This window comes from Mesoplodon mirus (genome assembly GCF_964341445.2).
Source record: "Mesoplodon mirus genome assembly, chromosome: 6".
Lineage (NCBI taxonomy): Eukaryota > Metazoa > Chordata > Mammalia > Artiodactyla > Ziphiidae > Mesoplodon > Mesoplodon mirus.
This window is the reverse complement of record NC_138982.1, coordinates 1,120,729-1,140,851: the sequence shown is the minus strand read 5'-3', so window position 1 is coordinate 1,140,851 and position 20,123 is coordinate 1,120,729. Positions and strand designations below refer to the sequence as shown.

Below are 20,123 nucleotides of genomic sequence, written 5' to 3'. Positions count from 1 at the left end.
TGTAAAAAGTAAGAGCTAAATGCTATACTGTGATTTTTCTAAGTAAAAACATGCTTATTGGAAAGAAACGGGAAAAACAGAAACCCGAGTGAACTGTTAACAGTGGTGTGGGATGATGGGTGGAGCAGGGTTCAAACACAGTTAAACTACTTTTGAAAAGACTGTAATGTAAAGATTAACAAACAGTTCAAAAACAAGCGTCATGGCAAAGAGACAAAGCAGTGGTTCTCTGGTTACTTGGTAACATCCAAAGGACAGGATCCACGGGCCCCGGGCCCTCAAAGGGCCAAGGACACCGTAGATGCTCGCAGACAGTGTGTGGTATGACCCCAGCAGGATCAGGAAGTCGAGGTGGAGTCCGAGCCCTGCCGGGAGGCTGGCTGGTGATCACGCCGGAGGATGGGCTATGATAACACCGCTGGGGGACAACCTGAACCCGGGTTGATGGAGCACAGAGGATGGGGCCTGGCTGGCTCACAGGGAGGGGTGCGGGGCCAGCCCTGTTGTGGTCTCTCTTTTCCCTGCGCCTGCTGCATCTCCTGCCATAGCAGTGAGCGACCTGCAGTGGGTGAGACCTAGAGCTGGAACAGGACACCCAGGCCTTGAGAAGCCCTTCCTGGAAGAAAGCCAACACCCCATCTGTGTGCCCCAGCCCGAGCGAGCACTGGTGCACCCCAGGTGACATGCGACGCAGCTGGGGACCCAGGAACGGGACCCCAGCCCCTTCCTCCTGTTGCTGCATTTTCTCATGGGCAGTGGGGAGCTAGGTCAACCCCGGGAGGGGCCCAGTGGCCGAGAGAATGGCGTACAGCAGGTGCTGCAGGAGGGACGGCGCCAGGTGGAGGGCGAGGACTGGAGGGCCCTCAGAGCTGGACCGAGACGGGTCCCGGAGGCCCCGGGCCGTGCTCAGACCCCCCTCAGAGAGAGCAGTCTGGGCTGGGTGTGCTGCTGGCAGCGGAGGCTCTGGGGGGGCAGGGATGGGTGAGGCCCACGGTGGCTGCAGACCCCTGGAGGTCCCTCCGGTGGGGGACCACCCTTGTCCTGCCCGAACGCTGCAAGCGGGGGCCCCCAGGAGCTGGGACTCTACACCGCGAGGCCGGGGTGGGAATCCCGGCTTTGCCACCTCCTCGCTGCGCAGCCTCGAGCAAGTTACTCTAACCTCTCTGTGCCTTAGTTTCTCCAACTATAAAATGGCACTAGTAAAAGTAATCCCTCTTATTGGGCTGTTGTGAGGATTAAATGAATCAGCATTGTGCCAGCACGGGGCAAGGACTGTCAACACTGCATGTCTGTCCAATAAAACTATAAACGAGTGGCCAGGGCGGCTCACAGGGGACCGGGCCTCCCCCCCAGTGACACTGACACAGTGGTGGATCACTCGGCTGCAGAGGTGCCCTCCACCTTGGTGGGGGGTGGTCGTTGGGCACCAACTTGGCACACAAGGAGCTAGGTGGGCAGAGATAAGGCAAGATGGTAGTTGAGTCCAAATTGTCAACAGACCTCCATTAGTGGCTGCAGGAGTGTTGGGTGTGGCTTGGGGACTGATAAACACACCAAGGGGTCCCTGGCCAGCCTCCAGTGACTACAAGGCTGATGAGGGAGGCCTCCAGGGGGCAGAAGGGAGGGGCCCGGAATGCAGGCAGTAGGGGGTTGACAGACAGCGAGGGCTTGGAGGCCTCAGGAGCAATGAGGCCTTTCCCAGTCACTGGGTCTCTTTGGACTTCATTTCAGCTCAATTCCATTAAATAAACATTTGAAGGCAATGGGATATGCTCGGCCAAATGGGGGACGCAAAGAGAATGAACACAGAACCTTTGTCTCAAGGAGCTCACAGCTGACTTGGAGGAAGAGAACACCAACAATCCCACCAACCACCAGGCACCGGCGGCTCCCACACCAGCGCCAGGAACTCTCGGCACCACCTCACACACTTATAACAGCCCAGGATGGGCACAGAGAAGCTGAGAGGTTAAGCAGGCCAACTAAGGTAACGCCGCTTGTGAAGGGTAGTGGTATCTATGCCTGACTTTGGGGTCTGTGCCCTCAGCAACACATGTATTGTCTCCACTGGAACCTGTGACAATAAAGGCAGGAACACATGGTATGTGTTGGGGAAGAGCCCCGAGCCTCCGCTTATTCATCTGTGAAATGGGCATAATGACCTCTAGTTTCCTGGGTGACAGGGGATACTGTATGTGACAGGTTCTACTGTTTTTATGGGGGCCCAGAATAGGCAGTAACGGGAGCTGCCCTTGAAGGGTAGAATCCAAGTGCTCTGAGGCAAGCAGCAGGGCAGGAGGAACAGCATGAGCAAACGCCTGGGGGCGGGACATGTAACTGCTCCAGTTTCAAGCGGAGAGGAAGTAGGAGGTTTCAGGGCTGAGATGAGAAGCTGCTCAGCTCCTTTATCTCTCTTCTTCCCTCTGCACCCCTGGGGCAAGTTCTGCCGCCGGCCTCCGTTTGCACTTTCTCCCTTCCAGCTCCTCCTCAGCCCACGTCGTCTGGCTTCTGCTCACATCACTCACCAGAAACACTTGCCAAGGTCCTCGGTGCCAGCCTATAGCCAGCCCGATGGCCACCCTTGGGTCTTATCTTCCCTCCTCACCGTCCTAGGCATGCTCCTGACCTCCTCCTCCTCGAAACACTACCCTGGGGCTATATCAACATGTGGACGTGCACTCCCGGGTTGACTTCCCTCCATGCTGGACTCTTCCCCTCTGTCTCCATTGCTGGCTCCATCCCCTGCACGACCTGGATGTTGCTGTGGCTGGTCCTGGACCTATTTCTCCAACACATTCTCACCAGGAGACTCATCCTTTCTTGAGGCTTACCCACTGCCTCCATGCGGATGTCCAGGCCACAATCTCTAGCTCAGCGTCCGCCCTGAGCACTGGGTCCCTGTACCAGTCTGCCTGCTGGCCGCCTTGCCTGCATGTGCTCCAGGCAGTCGGAACTCAAAAGGAACCGAGGAGGACTCATCACATTCCCCCAGTTGCTGCTGACCCCTCTGGTCCCCTCTGCTAGTAGTTGGTGTCACTGATGCAGGTTGCCCAAGTCAGACCCTGGGCGTCATCCCCGCAGAGCTCCTGAGATGCCTTCTAGACTGCCCCACTGCACTCTGACCCCGCTGCCAGAGAGGCCCATGTAAAATGCCAAAGAGCCCACGTCACCCCCTGTTCAGAAGACTTTAAAGGCTCTCCATTATGTTGGGGATAAGACCTACACTTCACTGCATGCCGCTCGTGTCCCAACCTCTTCACCGCACACCTTCCCACTGTCCCCAGGTCTCATGCTCCAGCCAGACTCAAATCATGGAGCAGATTTACCTTCCTTCACCTTAAGCCTCCCAATCCTGGCAGTCCCTAGGGCTCAGCTTGAAAGTCACCTCCTCCAGGAAGCCTTCCTGCTGCCCCAGGACGAGCTAGGACCCCTCTTCTGTGTTCCCATAGCAGATGTGCACAACAGCTCTCTTCCTATGTCACACTGATGCTTTCTCTCCTCACTCCCCACCCTGAGTTCATAGAGTTCACAAGGAACTGTCCTTGTGCTTTGTTTTTCTAGTGCTGAGAAGTACTTGCTGAAATCAGAGGATCTGGGAAGAGCCTTAGAAACAGACCCTGGGGGTGTTCTTTGAGGGAAATGGGTTACCCTATGTGTAGACACTGAAAGGAAGCAGCTAGAGTATTAACTACAATTCTTAGCCGCCTTCTAATGGGTGACCATGTGACCCAGTTTGGGCCAGCAAGCCTTAAGGAAAGGTAGCTGAGCGTGCACAGGAGAGATTTGCTTCCCTGATGTGCTCACGGCCCCTTCCTGTTTTCTGTCTTCCATTTCCTCCCTGGAATTAGGAGAGGAGGCTGGCGGTGGAGCAGCCATCTTGTGACGATGAGCCAGCCATAAGGACGGGAGTCACACGCTAAGGAATCTTGAAGGGACCTAGGTCATGACCCCTGGACTACCTACTAGTGGCTTCTTATTATGAAAGACAAATAAATCCCATTGAGGCCCCAACTTCAGCTGGGTCTCCATTACATTTAGCTGCACTCCCCCATAGAAAAGGCAGATGATGGCAGATAACCATCTGTGGGCATTTCTGAATAGACCTTTTCTTTAAAGATGATGCTAGTCCTGACAGTGGGCAGAGGCAAGATTAATGGATCAGGACAAGGTGAGGGCTGGAGAGGCTGACCCTGCCTAGGATTCTATCAGAGGACCATGGCAAGGACTCACTCAAGGTTTGAGGAAGACGCTCCAGTCATGGCGGCCCTAATGTGACCATGACCTTGGCCTGGGCCTTCTCTGGTCTCTGCTTGGTTTCACTTGTGAAATGAGGCTGCTGGGACAGATAGCTTTTCAAAGGGCATAGTGCTGCAAGTCTGGGCTTTGGAGTCAGGAAAGCAGGGTTCCGGTTCCAGCTTCATCGCTTACTAGGTGTATGACTTCCAGTCACTCTTTTTGGTTGACCTCATCATCATCTGTAAAATCCAGATTGTGACAGTGCTGATAACTGTTGGGCTAATGCTGGGGTTCTGTGGCATTGTGCCTGGGGGTGCCAGCAGAATGCCTGGCGCAGTCCATCATGGCTGCTACAGCCCAGCGCCCAGCGCACATTGAGTGCTCCGTGGGGAAGGCCGTTCTTGTGTTGCAAGTTCTCTAAGACGGCTTACTGGTGACCAGAGTTTCATGCCTACTCTGGATCTGGGGCTGCTGCAGGGCTCTGGAAAGCCTCTCTGATGCCCCTCGATCTGTGGGTGAGTACAGTGTCCAATGGCTTTTCCTCCAGCACTGTGTGTCGCTGTGTCCAGGGTCCTGGGCCACAGGTAGAAAGGAGAAGCCCCTGGACATCGGACAGCCCAGACCAGGCCCAGAAAGGCATCAGGCCTTGGGTAGAAGTAAGAAACCTACATGGTCCATCTGTCCTGTGGCCCCTGTCTTAGCCGAATCTTCCTGGGAGTTGAGGGGCATCTTTTCCTGGGAATAGCTGGGAGGGGGGATGTGAGGGTGGGGGCTTGAAGAGGTTGGTTCTGCAGAGAACTACAGGAATTAGGGAGTTAGACAAATACTCCCAGACCTGGATCCCTTACTGCAGCTGCTTTGGGCAGACCCTTCTTACCCTTATCGCGAAAGTGTCACCTTCTTCCTCTTCTCCGCACTACCTCTGCTGGTGGCAAAGATCTTGGGGAAAAAAGTAAGCGTTTGTTCTCTTCCAGCCCTGCAAAGGAGATCAGTGGGTGCATCCCATTTGTCCACGACCTCCCCCCTCCCCTCAACACTCCAGGCCAGGCGCAGCCATGCTGACACTGGACAGCACCTCCAGTTTACCTTGGCTCCCGTCCAGAGAGTCCAGGCCCCGCCCGGGGCGGCCCCCACCTCTCCACCTTTGTTACCAGGCCCCTCTGCAGCGCAAAGAGCAGTTTAAATATAAATCAGTCCTTGGACGCAAACAGAGCCTCGGCAAGTCTCAGAGCCGTCAGCGGAACTGAGAGCCCAGGTTTTCGGCGAGTGCAAACAAGCAGAGACCGACTCCGTAAACCTCCCTGAGCGCGTCGGGAGGGGCGCGGAGGCTCCGCTTCCCTTCACAAGCGTCGGCGCCTCTCCGACGCCCCTGGCTCCCGCTGGCCCCCCCGGCGCCCCTCGCTCCTCCGCCAGTCTCCTCCGGCCCCCGCAGCCCTGCCGATCCCTTCTCGGGGCCCCTGCAGACTGCGGGCCCGCGGCATTCACCCCTCCCCGTCAGCGCCCCGGGCGCCCCCCCACTCCGCAGCCTCCCGCCCCCTCCCTCAGACCTCCCCCTCCCGGGGCCCGCCACCTCCCGCCCCCTCCCGCCCCCACCCTCCAGCGGGCGGGACCTTCTCCCGGGGCGGTCGAGCCTCGCGGGTCCCTGCAGGGCTGCGGGCGCGGAGACAACTCCGGCCGGAACGAGGTCAAGCGCAGCCGGCCACCGCGTCACACCTGTCTGAGGGGGCGGCGGCGGGGCGGGGGCTCGCAGCGCCTTTGACACCCGAGGGAAAGAGGGAGGAGGGAGCGCGCGTTTCATCATCGGCGGTGGCGGCGGCGGCCACTTATAAAACTTCTGGGCGCGCACCCTCGCGCTCAGTCTCCTCCGACCGCGCCGCGTGCCTCCTCCGGCCACCAACGCCGCACCCGCCACTCGCCGGCCGCCCGCCGCAGCCCAGGCGTCCCGGCCCCGCTCGCCCGGCCTCCCGCCCCGGGCCCCGCGCTGCAGCCACCATGGGGCTCCTACCCGAGCCCGGCGCGCGCCAGGGCAGCGGCGCCTCTGCGGGCCGAGCCGGCCGCTGTCCCCGCTCTATCTTCAGCAACGTTAAGGTGAGCGGAGAACCCGGGACGTCCTGGCCCGAGCCGCGCCGGGCGCACCTTCGGCGGGGTCCCGGCGTCGGCGCTGCGGGCGCTCGGGAGACGCTGGGGGGGCGGGCTCCCTCCCCCGCCGTCCATCCGTCGGTGTCACGCTCCGGGGCGCATCCCCGCGGGCCCCGCGCCGCCGGCGAGGGGGCACCTGGCCAGGGAAGCGCGTGCTGGGCGTGTGTGCGTGTGTGCATGTGTTTGCGCGAGTATGTGCTCGCGCGCGTGCTCACACGCCCTCGTCAGGGTAGGAAACAGGGCGATGAAAGTACTTGCTTATTGGGCCAACTCTATTCAGATAGTCCTGGCACTAGCCGGGGGAATTGTTCTGTTCTTTGAAAAAGAACATCCCCGGGGCACCTTTTTGGGCTCCTGTGGGCAGTTACTTCGTTAAGGGAGTGGGCTTGGAGTTGCCCGTGTCTGGCGCCTTGTAGGGGACAGGCTGGGGTCCCTCTGAGGTGAAGATGAGAGCCCATCTCATCCTGGGTGTCTGGCAGAGGGGCTCGTCTCCGCTAGGCTTTCGTCTGCTCCAAGGGCGGCAGCGTGTGAGCTCTGCTACCTGAACGGGCTGCTGCCTGCAATGCTGAGAATTCCCCCGAGGCTGGCAACCAACACTGCAGCTCTTGGACCAGCTTTCCTGGTCCGGAACTGGCCCCAGGAAAGCCGCGGCTTTCGCAGTCTATTCCGTAAAGCCTAGGCAGGTGCCTGGCAAGTTACGGGGAGTAGGTGAAGGGGTGTAGACAGTAGTGTGGCGAGGACGCCTACCTCCCCAGGAGGTCAGGAATGCCTTCCAGCCCCTCACAGGTCCAAGAGGACTGGAATGGTTGAATCCACACTCGGGCTTTTTTGCCTCTTCTGGCACTGCAGAAGCAACTGAGGAAATGCACCTCCTGTGGTGAGGATGTGGGAGGTTGTAAAGCCCAGGTCACGGCTCCTTGGGGTCAGGGTGGGAATTATGGTGGTTTCTGGCAATCACACAATCGGATGGGGCTAGGTAATGCCTCCAGTGGCGCAATTAAGGGGAACCCAGAACATACAAATGGAGGATGGGGGTCTCTGTGGACCAGTTATGTGTGTCCAACAGAAAAGGATCTGGAGGTCACAGTGGAGCCCATCTATGTACTTACTCATATTGTTAGCAGTAGAGCTGGGCTCCCCACTCCTGCTTCTGCTCTTTCCCCACACCACACTAAATAAAGGTTGACTTGATTCCGTGGTTGGACATAAATAAGACATAGAAATTTTGAGATAGTTTAAAATAATCCTCAAACCTCCTCACCTTTGGCCAGACCCTGATGAGAACACTGTGTGTGGTTTGGGTTCCATCATTTAAAGGAGTTTAGAGAAGTTTCAGCAGAGAATTGTGGAAAACTTGGGGTCTATAAATTAGGAATTGGGGGGAAAGGGCAGGGGCAACGGTTGGGTGGTCTGAAAAGAGAGAGGCCCAGGAGGGAGCCAGGGTGGGGGCGACTCTCTCTGTTTTCACCACCCTTAGGGCTGGGAGCAGGAGGGATGGCTGACATCGAGGGTAACCCCAAACGAGATTGATCCATTTAGACCCGCCCTGAGTCCCTAAAATAAATGGGTTTATGGCAGCAGTTTCTTTGAAGATCTATAAAACTAAGATAATTTATCACGTGCTGATGACTTAGCCACACATGCCTGAGGCCTGGGCCCAGGCCAATTGGCCTCCGGAAGGCTCATACCAGTTAGGAGTTCTTCTGAACTCTAAAAACCAGATTCCTTTAATCATTGCCTCCGTGGATCCATAGTAATTCTAAGACCAGAGTTTAGGAGCAACTTCCCCTTAGCTTCACTTATCCGCCTGAAACCAGGGAGGAGATTGGATATCTCAAGGCACATCTGGGGGCGGGAATTCCATTAGTTAAACTCCCTGAAGTCGTTTCTTCCCGGGGGTAGGGCTGGCTTCTGGGGGCTTTGCTATTTGATGAGAGATTTCCTTCTCCCAATGAGAGGTTTGGTGGCTGCCACGCACCCTCCCAGGGGGGTATGGACTGCGCATGTCGTGACTTGTGTGACATGGGAGGAACACAGGACACCCAACCTGAGGACCCGTCATTTTTCTAGGTTCCTCGTTGTTGGGACAGGCTAACCAATAGGCTTTATGACATTCCTGCAAAATGCCACATAGCATACGGTTTAGGGAAAGGAGACGAAGCCAGGGGACTCAGATCCAAGCCCCACGCCATCCCCTTACTAACTAGGTAACACAGGGAAGCATTCCTGAGCCTCGGAGTCCTTATGTGAAAAAAAACTGGGTAATATGAACAATTCCCTCCTCCCGGAGGCAGGGTGGAGGAGGCCGTCGTAAGGATTATGTGGAACGAGGCAGAGGAAATGGCTTTGTAAACCACACTGGGCTTTCTGGGATTGGCATCATTGTGAGGTCAGTTCTCGCCTCAACAAACAAGACTGTGAATTCAAACGTCATTTAGGATCGAATATTCCACCAATTACGCCTCATTCTATGAGACATAGTTAATAGTTAAGAAAAACTACAGTTAATAATAATATCCAAAAATAGCAATAGTAGCAAGCAGCAACAGATCTGTCTGAATTTACTGGGAACTATGGAAATACCTTACCCATATGCAGTCCTCATTACCGCTCTGTCAACTGGATGCTGTTACCGTCCCCATTAATGATGAGGAAAACAAGGCTTAGTGAGGCTGGTCCTTTGGGCTTGGACACATAGCCAGAAAGGGTGGAGCGTAGAGGAACCAGGAGCGTGAGCCTCCAGGTCAGAACCCCAACCCCTGTGCGCCTGGCCCTCTCTGTCGCACGGCACTGGTCAGCTCAGCGTCAGCGCGTGGAGATTCCTCACGTGTGCTTGTTCCGAGCGGTCAGGGCTTTCTCCAGGCCCTGGTGACACACACATCCCAGCCGTGACCAGGGGCCACTGCCATGGCTGCAGCACAGATCCCCCTAAGCACTGACAGGCTCAGACCCTTTCATTCCTCCTCATCTCCTCTCGAGCCTGCGACTCTCAGGCTCAGGCTGAGTTTTCGGTACTCCCTTCTGCAGGAGTCAGTACAATTGTATTTGATCTAGAGACAGTCTCAATCGCCTCTGGGTTACAGCATTCTTAAGAACTAGAGGACCTGCTCGCCCGTCATTGGTAGAGGGAGCAGTTCGGCATCCAGAACTCCAAAGCTCTAAATTAAAAACAGGTTCATTCAACAATTATGGGGCAGGGGTGGGGGAGTTAGCAGGGAGCATTTTGGCTAACTTATCCTGGCAGCCTCAAAGAGATCTGTTTCTTCTGAAAATGAAACTTTTGGGGCCAAACTGAGGTTGTCTTATAGAAGGAGTGGTCGATTGCTAATTGCTGCCCAAATTTTGGGAACTTAAACACACCCAGGGCCCCAAGGTAGGGAAATGATGGATATCCGGTCAGTGGGGACGGAAGGCTGGGGAGGAACAGTGGGAAGAAAGGGACAGACGAATGTCACAGCTTGGCCTGGGTGGCTCTGGTGACCTGTCACCTGTCACCTGGGAGGGAGGCCCCCGAATGAGGGAGAGGTGCTTTGTCCTGGCCTGTGTCCATAACGTCCTGAGGCCTCTGACCCCCCCAGTCATGGGCAGCTTGGGCTTAACTTCTCAGTTTCCAGAGGAAAGTGCTGCATCCCAGCAACCTGCAATCCATGCTTGGGGAGACACTCTGAAGAGAACCCCCTGGGCCAAAGAATTCCTTCATCAACCTGGTGGATTAAGATATGCTCCTGCCACCCCAGGGTGTATTTCTCTGACACTGGGGACAGCATATATTATGATCTCCAGGGTGTCTGTCCCCTGAGAGGCCCACCTTGCCCTGCTTGTGTGTGTGTGTGTGTTGGGGAGGCAGTTTTGGGCGATGGTTTGGGGGGTGGGGAGGGAGAACTATGGGAATGGGTGGGGTGGGGGTCAAAGGTCACTTAGACCCTTTCCTCCTGTAACTATGCTCAAAGCCCTTCCTAGCTTTCCTCGTGTCTCCTGGTGATGAATTCGTGACCTGTGCTGCCACAGAACAAGTGGCAGAGGGATTTATTTTGAAGTAATTACAGATGCACAGGAAAAACAGTGCTGAGAGGTCCTGTGCTTACCCAGTTCCTCCCAAGGATTTCATCTTACATAATTATAGCGTAATACCAAAAGCAGGAAATGGACATTGCCATGATGTGTGAGTGTAGTTCCAGGCCATTCGATCGTGTGTACAGATTCAGGGAGCCACCACCCCACTGCTTCAAGACAGAACTATCCCATCTCCACAAAGGTCTCCTTCCGACTCCTATCCCTGATATGTTCTCTAGCGCTGTAATTTTGTCATTTTGAGGACATTATATAAATGGAGTCATGCAATATGTGTGACCTTTTGAGACTGGCTTTTTTCATTAAGCATAATGCCCTTGAGATCGACCCAAGCTGTTCCATGTATCAATAGTTTGTTCCTTTTTATTGCTGAGTACTATTCCATGGCATGGATGTATCGTGATTTGTCCAACCATTCACCTATTGAAGGACCTTTGGGTTGTTTCCTGTTTGCGGCTATTACAAATAAAGCTGCTATGAACAATCATGTATAGGTTTTTGTGTGGACATAAACTCTCATTTCTCTGAGGTAAATGCCCAGGAGTGCATTTGCTAGGTCATGTGGTAATGGCACGTTGACTTTTAAAAGAAACTGCCAAACTCTTTTCCAGAGTGGCCATAACATTTTACATTTGCACCAGCAAGGTATGAGAAATTCAGTTTCTCTACATCCTGGCCAGCATTTGGTATTGTTACTGCTTTTTATTTTAGCTATCCTTTTTTTTTTTTTTTTTTTTTAAGAATTCCACCCCTACAGAGAGGCACTGCCCCTGGTGAAAATAAACCGGAAGACCCCATTTTTATGCAACAATAGAATGTAAACACCAGCAGGAACCTCCTCCAGATGAAGAAATGGGCCCAGGAGGGGAGGAGGAGACCTGTGCAAGGTCTCAGGGAACTGGAAGTAGAGTATTTTAGCTATTCAAATTGGTGTGTAGTGAGATCTCATCATGGTCTTAATTTGCATTTCCCTAATGGCTGGTGATGTTAAACATCTTTTCATATGCTCACTTGCCATGTGTATATGCTCTTCACTGAAATATCTGTTCATATATTTTGTCCATTTTTCTTTTCCTTTTTCTCTCTTTCTCTCTTTCTTCCTTCTTCTCTTTATTATTTTTGGCTGCATTGGGTCTTTGTTGCTACACTAAGGCTTTCTCTAGTTGCAGCGAGCTGGGGCTATTCTTCGTTGCGGTGCGCAGGTTTCTCCTTGCGATGGCTTCTTTTGTTGCGGAGCATGGGCTCCAGGCGTGCGTGCTTCAGTAGTTGTGGCATGCGGGCTCAGTTACTGTGGCTCACGGGCTTAGTTGCTCCATGGCATGTGGGTTCTTCCCAGACGAGGGATCGAACCCATGTCCCCTGCACTGGCAGGCAGATTCTTAACCACTGCGCCACCAGGGAAGTCCCTCCATTTTCTTATTGGATTTTTAAATTGTTGTTTTGAGAGTTCTTTATATATGTGAGATACACGTCCTTTGTTGGGCATGTGGTTTGCAAATATTTTCTCCCAGTCTATAGCTTATGTTTTCATCCTCTTAACAGAATCTTTCACAGAGAAAAAGGTTTTGATTGTGATAAAGTCCAATTTATGAATTTTTAGTTTTCTGGATACCTGCTTTTAGTGTCATGTCTAAAAGCTCTTCACCAAATCCTAACTCCTAAAGGAGAAATCCTCTGTTTTCTTCTAAAAGTTTTATAATTTTACATTTAAATCTATGATCCATTTTGAGTTAATTTTTGTAGAGATGTGAGGTTTAGGTCAAGGTTCCTTGTTTTGCCTGTGGTTATGCAACTGTTTCTGCACCATTTGTTGACAAGACTCTCCTTTCTCTATTGAATTGCCTTTGTATCTTTGTTGAAGATCAGTTGGCCATACTTGGGTGGGTCCATTCTGGGTTTTCTATCATGTTTCATTGATGTATGTGTATATCTCTCTGCCAATACCACAATGTCTTGATTACTGTAGCTAAACAGCAAGTCTTGATATCAGGTAAAACTTGATTTTCATTCTGCAATGGAATGATTACCAAACCTTATAACCCATTCAGTTTCTCTTCTACTTTGCCTTTTAGGAAGATTTAAGGACAGATTTAAAGCTTGCTTTTAGTAGGTGGATGAGATCTTACATATTTACGTGTTTCCAGCTTTTCTTCTGGCCTTAGCTGAATGGTTGTCTTTTCCCTTGAATTTGATTTTTCAGTCTATGTTCTTAAGCTTTTTCTATTCGTAATGACAGCCCTGCAAGGGAGGTATCAGCATCTCCATTTCATACTTGAAATCGAGGCACATCCAAGACAACATATCCAATCAATGGCAAAGCAGGAATTCCCACCAGGGTCATCTCACTCCCAGCCCCTTTCTTCCCACGGCCCCAGAATGCCTCTCAGTTCTGGATTCTTTCGTCCGTGAACCTTGGGGCCTGAGCTCAGTGATCTCTGAGGTCCTTTCAGGTTCTCAGATTCCCATCTCATGCTGAGTTGCTGATGGAGATGAGACCAGGAGCAAGGCCAGCTGGGTCTGAGCTTTGCCAGGAGACCTGCTCTGAAACCTGGCAAAAGAGGAGGGTGCGGCTGGCCGGGTTGTCTGCGATCAATCCCAGCTCTCTTGGCTTCGTGGACCTTGATTCCCTGGGATGGATTAAATTTGATCGGGGTGAAGGGTGAACCCAAGGCCAGGAGTCTCAGACTACACTGTGGACTGGATGGATGGGATGATCCTATCCAGTGAGCAGCCCTCTCCCAGAGCTGTCTTCCCAGCCTCGTTGCCTTGTTGGGTGGAGATGCTGTGGAGGCTGTGGCTTGGGGAGAAGGCACCAGCCGGCGCAGTAACCCCAGGACTTGTGACGCGTGGGACACTCAGTCTGGTCAGCATTGGCACTGACCCCCACAGGGCTGACTGCTGCCTGTATAAATATGGGCAAACTAACCCTTTCTTTGTCACTTAGTGTGCACCAAGTCCTGTAGGAACCTGAGAGTCCTGATGACAAGTTTTATTTTGTTCACCCAAACATCAACCATACCTATTTATGTTCTGAAGGGTGCTCCATCCAACACCCTTGAGAGATGCTGGCCTAGAGCACAAAAGGCCTCAGTTAAAATGCAGAGTGTGGATGCCGGAGCCTGGGCCTCACTCACTCGTGAGCCTTTTCTGCATGTTTACAGTGGGAGGCTCTTCCCCAGGCTTCGCTGTTTGCACGCAGCTCTCGAAGAGACACCCACGTTTCCAAGAAACAATGGCCTGTAGGGCCCTGCTTCTCAGTGTGACCCACTGCCCCGATTTGCCCAGGACCGAGGAGGTTCCTGGGACACAGGACTTTCAGTTTTAAAACTGAAGACGTCTGGGCAGATTGGGATAAGTTGGTCACCCCACTGCCATTTTACAAGAATGGACTTTCCACCCACTGACTGTGGGGCAGGGGAGGTGCCCATGGAGAGCCAGGGACAGTGCCCAGCAATGGAAATAAGCCTCAAGGACTCATGGCAGGAAGGAGCTGGAGGCTTCCAGGGAGAAACCAAGCGGCAGGGCCCACTTCTGCCTCTTGTTAGTACGTGGAAGTCCTCCCGCCTGGCCCTGCCTTCATTGCTCGTTGTGATTTGTGCAGCATTTTTATCGTCTTACTGTATAGAATCCATACGAGTAATGATAAAACTGAGCTATAGAAGCGTGGTGCCCCTCACCTATAGAATTACTGAAGTTCAGAATTGTGTATCCCCCAGAGTGAAGCTAGCAGAGCCCCCTCTTCCTGGCCACTCTCCTCATTGTTTCTGGTAGAAAGCAGTCTCCCCTCTCCCACAAGTCCCTCTAACTAGGTTGAAACAGAAAGCCACCACGTGTCCTGGGCTACCCTCCTCTAAAAGCCGGGCCAGGCTCTGAAGGTGGGTGTTGCTGAGGGGCCCGTGTGGCCCTCCGACCCTTGTTGTCCCAGATCACAAAGGTTTCCTCGCTGGCTGTGGTTATCACTCACGAGGGGACCTCAGGCTTTAGGGAGGCTGGTGGGCCCGGGGTTTCCTGGAACCAGCAGAGACCTTCCCATGATGGGGACCCCCCGGTTTGTTATGCTCTCAGGAGCCCCAGGCCTGCTCCCGCCCCGGCTCTCACACTCTTCCTTCTTACCCCCGTCTTTCTCTCTTCTCACCCCAGCTCTTGCTTCTCCCTGACTTGGAACTTTCATGGAGAGTCCAGCAAGAGCCCTGGACAGGTCACTGGGTCCACCCCCCGGCCCCCAGCTGGGCGACATCTCTCTGGAGCAAGTAGACAAGGGGCTCACCGGGACCAGAGTCCCTGACTTGATCATCAGGGGGCCTGACAGAGACCCTTACGAGGGCATCCAGCCTAATGCCAGTGGGAACGTTCCTGTGGACCCCCGCCTGTGCCCCAGGCTGTAACGCCCACATCCCACCCACGCAGTCTGGCCGAGCCCAAGCGAGGTAGAACCGGCCTTGTCTAGCAGACTGTCTCCAGCCCTGGACCTTGTCACTGACTTGGAAAGTGAGCCTCAGGGCCCTGTGGCTGCCGCTTCATTTCCAAACTGCCCTTGCTGTCAGGAGGCTGCCCTCCTGGGCTCGCTGCCGCTCCAGCCTCCTCCCTCTGTGTCCCGGGAAAGCGCAGGCCCACTGAGTCCACATGTGAATTTAATACATAAACACGTACAGTTAACAAGGAGTGGGGACAGGCGTTAGTCGAGCCTGTATTGGTTGACCTTAAAGTCACAAGTATTTAGAATTCCCACCCTCAGCACCAACACATTTTTAGCAGCAATTATAATTTTCTGAGCTATCATCACAAAGACGGACACGTTTCATTAGGCCACATCTGTGTGATAAAGCATAAGGGGACGTGTGGATATTTAGTGGTGAATGCAAAAGCTTTGTTGGGGGGCACCCACGTGTGCCAAATTTAGTGAAATAACAAGGGCAGGTCCTTCCAGAAACACTCTCTGTGCCGCGAGGTGCATGTTGTCCACGTTGTGTAGTGGAGGAAAGTGGCAGGCAGCGTGTGGAAACTGCCACCTCACACAGTGACAGAGCTGCAATTCGGGCACTCTGTCTTAAGCCCCTGTCCTCTGTGGCTGCTCTCCATTTCCCACCACAAACCCCAACCAGCCGAGCCAGGACTCTGCTACTTCCGTCCCCATACTGACAGACACAGCAGGGTTGCTTATTCCTATTTATTGTTTTATTTTCCTGAACCACATCTGACACTGGTGGCCCGGAAGGTCCTTCTTCCTCAGTCTTCCTCTCTTGTGGCACGTTGTCTCACCCACAGCACACAAGTGTTGAGACCAGGGACCCGGCATGGGGTGGGGACAGTGACCAAGTGGCTTAGAAACCTTTCCTGAGCAACTGGAAACCCAGTCTGCTGAACAACGTTTTATCATTTAACTCGTCTGTTCAGAAACTTGTAATGAGGAAACGACTCGTATAGCTAGTTATTGGCAAGGCAATATATAAATCATGGGACATCCATCTATGAGATATTTATAAGACATGTTTTAAAGTTTTATTGCGAGAAGTTTCAACTTGAGGGAAGGGTTCGTTCTATAATGTTAAGTAGAGGTAGCAGGGTGGACAACTGGATGAAGAGATGATCCAGAGTTTTAAATGTCACGAGACTTAAAGAGGGTATATACCTAAACAGAGATAGCACTCTGAGTGGGACCCTGTAAATCGTTTCTTCTTCTTTGTGACGTTCTATGTTTTCCATATTTCTACAATACACATATCCTGCATTTATAATTAGAAAACACTACCAATTAAAAGCCCTGAAGTCTGCGGTGACACCCACCTTTGCCTGGTGCCACGAGATCTGTCGTTGTGGTCTATGAAGCGAGACGTAAGGTGGGAGGAGGCTGATCTCCAGGTCCCTGAGGATGCACCAGAGATGCGGCCAGGAGGGCAGCCAGGGGACGGGATTGTCTGTAAGGACCATTCCTGTGCCCATCACTGTTGTCACTGCGTTTTTACATCTATTATTTCACTGGAGTCTTATGGCTCCTCAGTGAGGGAGGTGAATGAAGTCAGAGAACAATGCTTTAACTCTTAAAGAGAAGCACAACTAGGGAACATTTTCTTTTCTGGGAAGATTGAGAATGTTTCTGTCCAGGAAGGCCTCTCTGCTCTTCTGGTGCCCCACTCCCGAGGACTGGCTCAGAGCTTGGGAATCCAGCCCTAAGGGTTGGCCAAACATCTTAGGGGAGTGAGTGTCCCTGATCAGCTCCGTGCCACGTAGGAAGAATGGGCCTCAGGGGGAGGTGGTGAGGGCAGAGTCTGGGACAGGATCTGCTAAGGGCTGCCTGGGGTCTGGTCCTGAGCCTGGAGTTTTATACTTGGGAGGATGTGGTGACATCCCTGGGTTGGCTCTCACGCAGTCATTTTGGTGAGCGTTGAGTCAGTTGGTGACCCACTGTTTGCAAGGCAGGACTCTGCTGATGTCATAAACAGCAGGGGTTTCAGAACTCTGAGGCTGGGAATGGTGTCAGCACAGCTGCCTGAGATGCATTCATTTGTTCATTTATTCATGCAACACGTAATTATTGATCACCTACCATCAACCATTGGAGGTACAATGATGAACAAAACAGAGTGGGCCATGCCCTCACGAGAGATGTAAACAGTGGGCAGATGCACAAATAGATGCAAAGTTATAAGATGTGTCAAATAAGAGGGGAAAGAACTGGGTTTTGTGAGGGAGGAGAAGGTAGAAACAGAACTGAGTTCTGCTCAGTACATCTGGGACCGCAGACTCTGAACTCTAACATGCTACCTTCATGCTTCTGCTATTTAGCCTCTGCATGGGGAATACAACCATGAATCAGGCAAGGTCCCTGTCTTCCAAAGGCTCTGGTTAGTTGGGAAAAGATGGGTCATAAAGAACTATAGTGAATTGTGGTTTTCATCCATATGACAGGTTTACAAAACATGGGACCCCCCTACTACAAATACCTAGAGTTGCTGCATAAAATAGAACACCATCAAATATTTAAATGTGGAGCTGAACTTGCAAGAAAGAAAGTGAAATCTTCAGGGGCAAGAAAGGATGAATGAGTTGGACGCCCAAACAATGACTGTGCCAGCGGGGGTTGAGGGGAAGCTGTGTGTAAAGAAACCCTCAAGAAACTCCTGTTGCAGATTGGGTATTAGTAATCATACAGGCACCGAAGATGACATGGGGAGCTGGCACGAAGACGCATGCATGAAACTGGGTCCCTTGCTGAGAAAGGAACCTGTAAAACTTTGCCCACCACCCTGTTACAGGTAAGAGGTATATCTCTAACAGGGCCTCTGGGTAAAATAATTCCGCTGAGAAATCAAAACACCAAGTCCATGCCACATGGACTTGGAAGCAGAATGTATACTATCCACATGGTATGGGAATCTCTAAGCATATAAATTAGGGTAAGAAATTCATTCCAGGCTGGTGACAACTCTTTGCCATCTAGTAGACACAAGAGCAAAACCACTCTGGAGGGATACTTCTACAGTCCAAACCAACTGGTATCCCCAAGAGAAGACAATGTCTGTGGAACAGGAGCTTACGATAAACAGTTATACAGGAAATGACCCACCATAAGCCACAGGCAGTACATATATTCAGTGGGGAAGATTAGCACCTCAAGATTTTAAGATAATGGAACATTTTGAAAGAGACTATAAAAATACATTGAAATGTTTAAAGAAGTGTAAGAAAAAATAGAAAACACCAGGAAAGAACAAACGCTGTGCAAAAGGAACAGGCAGATTTGAGAAACAAATGGGAATTCTATACATACAGAAAGTAAAAATTCAGCGAATGGTTAAATAGCAGATTAGATACAATGATTGGTTAATTAACAGATTAGATAATTTCCCTATTTGAAGTCCTTAACTTAATGACATCTGCACAAAATGATAATTAGTAAGTGGAAGATAGGGTTGAAGAAGTCACCTGAATGCAGCACAGAGGAATAAAGAAATAGAAACTGTGACACTTCACAGAGGAGAAACCTGGCAAGCACTGCCTTGGCCAAGTGACCAAGGTTAGCATTATCAGTGATAAGTCATCTTGAAAATATGTACCCTTTAACTAATGTGGTGAGAAGGGTGGTTTACCTCTGTGGCCTTCCTCCCCCCAAAAACATAACCCCCGTCTAACCATGAGAAAATCATGGACGAACCCAAACTGGGGAGCATTCTACAAAATACCTGACCAGTACTCCTCCAAACAAGGAATGTCTGAATGTCTGAGAACTGTCACAGCCAAGAGGAGCCTAAGGAGACCTGATAACCAAATGTGGTATGGTGTCCTGGATGGGATCCTGGGACAGAAGAAGAGAAAAGCTAATGAGATCTGAATAAAGTATAGTTTCATGAGTAAAACAACACAACAAAAACAAAAGAAGTGGAAACTATAAAAGGCAGGTTAAGAGACATGAAAACAGTAAAAATAAAGTCCAATATAAGTCTGAAATGAGTCCCCAAGAAGAGAAAAGAATGAATAGGTAATAGTCAATACTGAAAAAATGACAGAGAATTTCCAGAATTAGTAAGACATATGGTACCTCAAAGTAATAAAGCACAGTAAGTTTTGACAGGAATTTACAAAAAAGTACACCTATACATATCATACTGGAACTGCAGAACAGGAAAGACAGAAGAACTTTAAGAGGTACTAGAGCAACGTTATAGATTACGCAGAAGACTCAATAATTAGACCAATAACAGTCTTCCCAAAATAAATAGATATGCTAGAAAATAATGGAATACTCGTCAATATGCTGAAAGAAAATCACCACCAAATTCAAATGTTATAACTAAATGATAGTTCAAGAGGACAAATAGAGATTTTCAAACAAAGGCAGAGAATTTACTAATTGTGAGTCCTACTAAAATAAACTATGAAAGGATGAAATTCATAAAGAAAGAAATCAAGCACAGAAAAAGGTGATACAGAATGGTAGTAATTATTGATTGTGAATAGACAAAAATAATGATTTATGGAGGGCAGAAAAGATGGAAGTAGAATAAGACATACCAATAATATGAAGAATTGGCAGGGAAATTTGAAGTTAAAATCTTAAGTCCTTTGCTTGCTTGGGAGGAGAGTGGAATAATTAATTAACTTTAGTCTTTCTTAAGTCAAACATTAAGTTAAAATGTATGGGTAATCATTCAGTGTAAAGACATTGAATGCATACCTTCCAAAGCAGAAGAGTGTAAAAAGTAGAAACCTAATCAACCAAAAGAGGGCTGGAAAAGAGGAGAATAAAAGGCAAACAAAAACAAACAAACAGAAAACATTATGGTAAATAGGAGCACAATAAAATGAAGGGGACATAAATCTAGGTTTGTCAGAAAATGGAGTACTCTCACCATTTCAAAGCTAGAGACAGACTGCCTAAAAGAGAGGGAGAGAGAGAGAATCTAGTTTCATGCTCTTTAAAAGAAAATGTTGAAAATCAAAGGACAGAAGAAGATATATCAGGAGAATACCCACTAAAGAAGGAAGATTTATCTACTTTAATAACAGAAAATAGTGTTTCAGGCAAACAGAATGACGGGTTGTGGGATGTCTGCAATGTCTAAAACTGACTAGGATATGTGGAACCTAGAAAAATGGTACAGATGAACCAGTTTGCAGGGCAGAAATAGAGACACAAATGTAGAGAACAAACGTATGGACACCAAGGGGGGAAAGTGGCG

The 20,123-nt window shown here is 50.9% G+C and overlaps 1 protein-coding gene across 1 annotated transcript in view; it reads left to right on the top strand.

Moving 5' to 3' along the window:
* Positions 1-5,922: 5,922 nt before the first annotated feature.
* SLCO2A1 (solute carrier organic anion transporter family member 2A1) overlaps positions 5,923-20,123 on the top strand; it is a 78,251-nt gene continuing 64,050 nt past the window's right edge. The window contains exon 1 of the mRNA XM_082624850.1: positions 5,923-6,324. Within this exon, the coding sequence (XP_082480976.1) occupies positions 6,229-6,324 (96 nt within the window). The 5' untranslated portion in view covers positions 5,923-6,228. The remainder of the gene's footprint in view (positions 6,325-20,123) is intronic.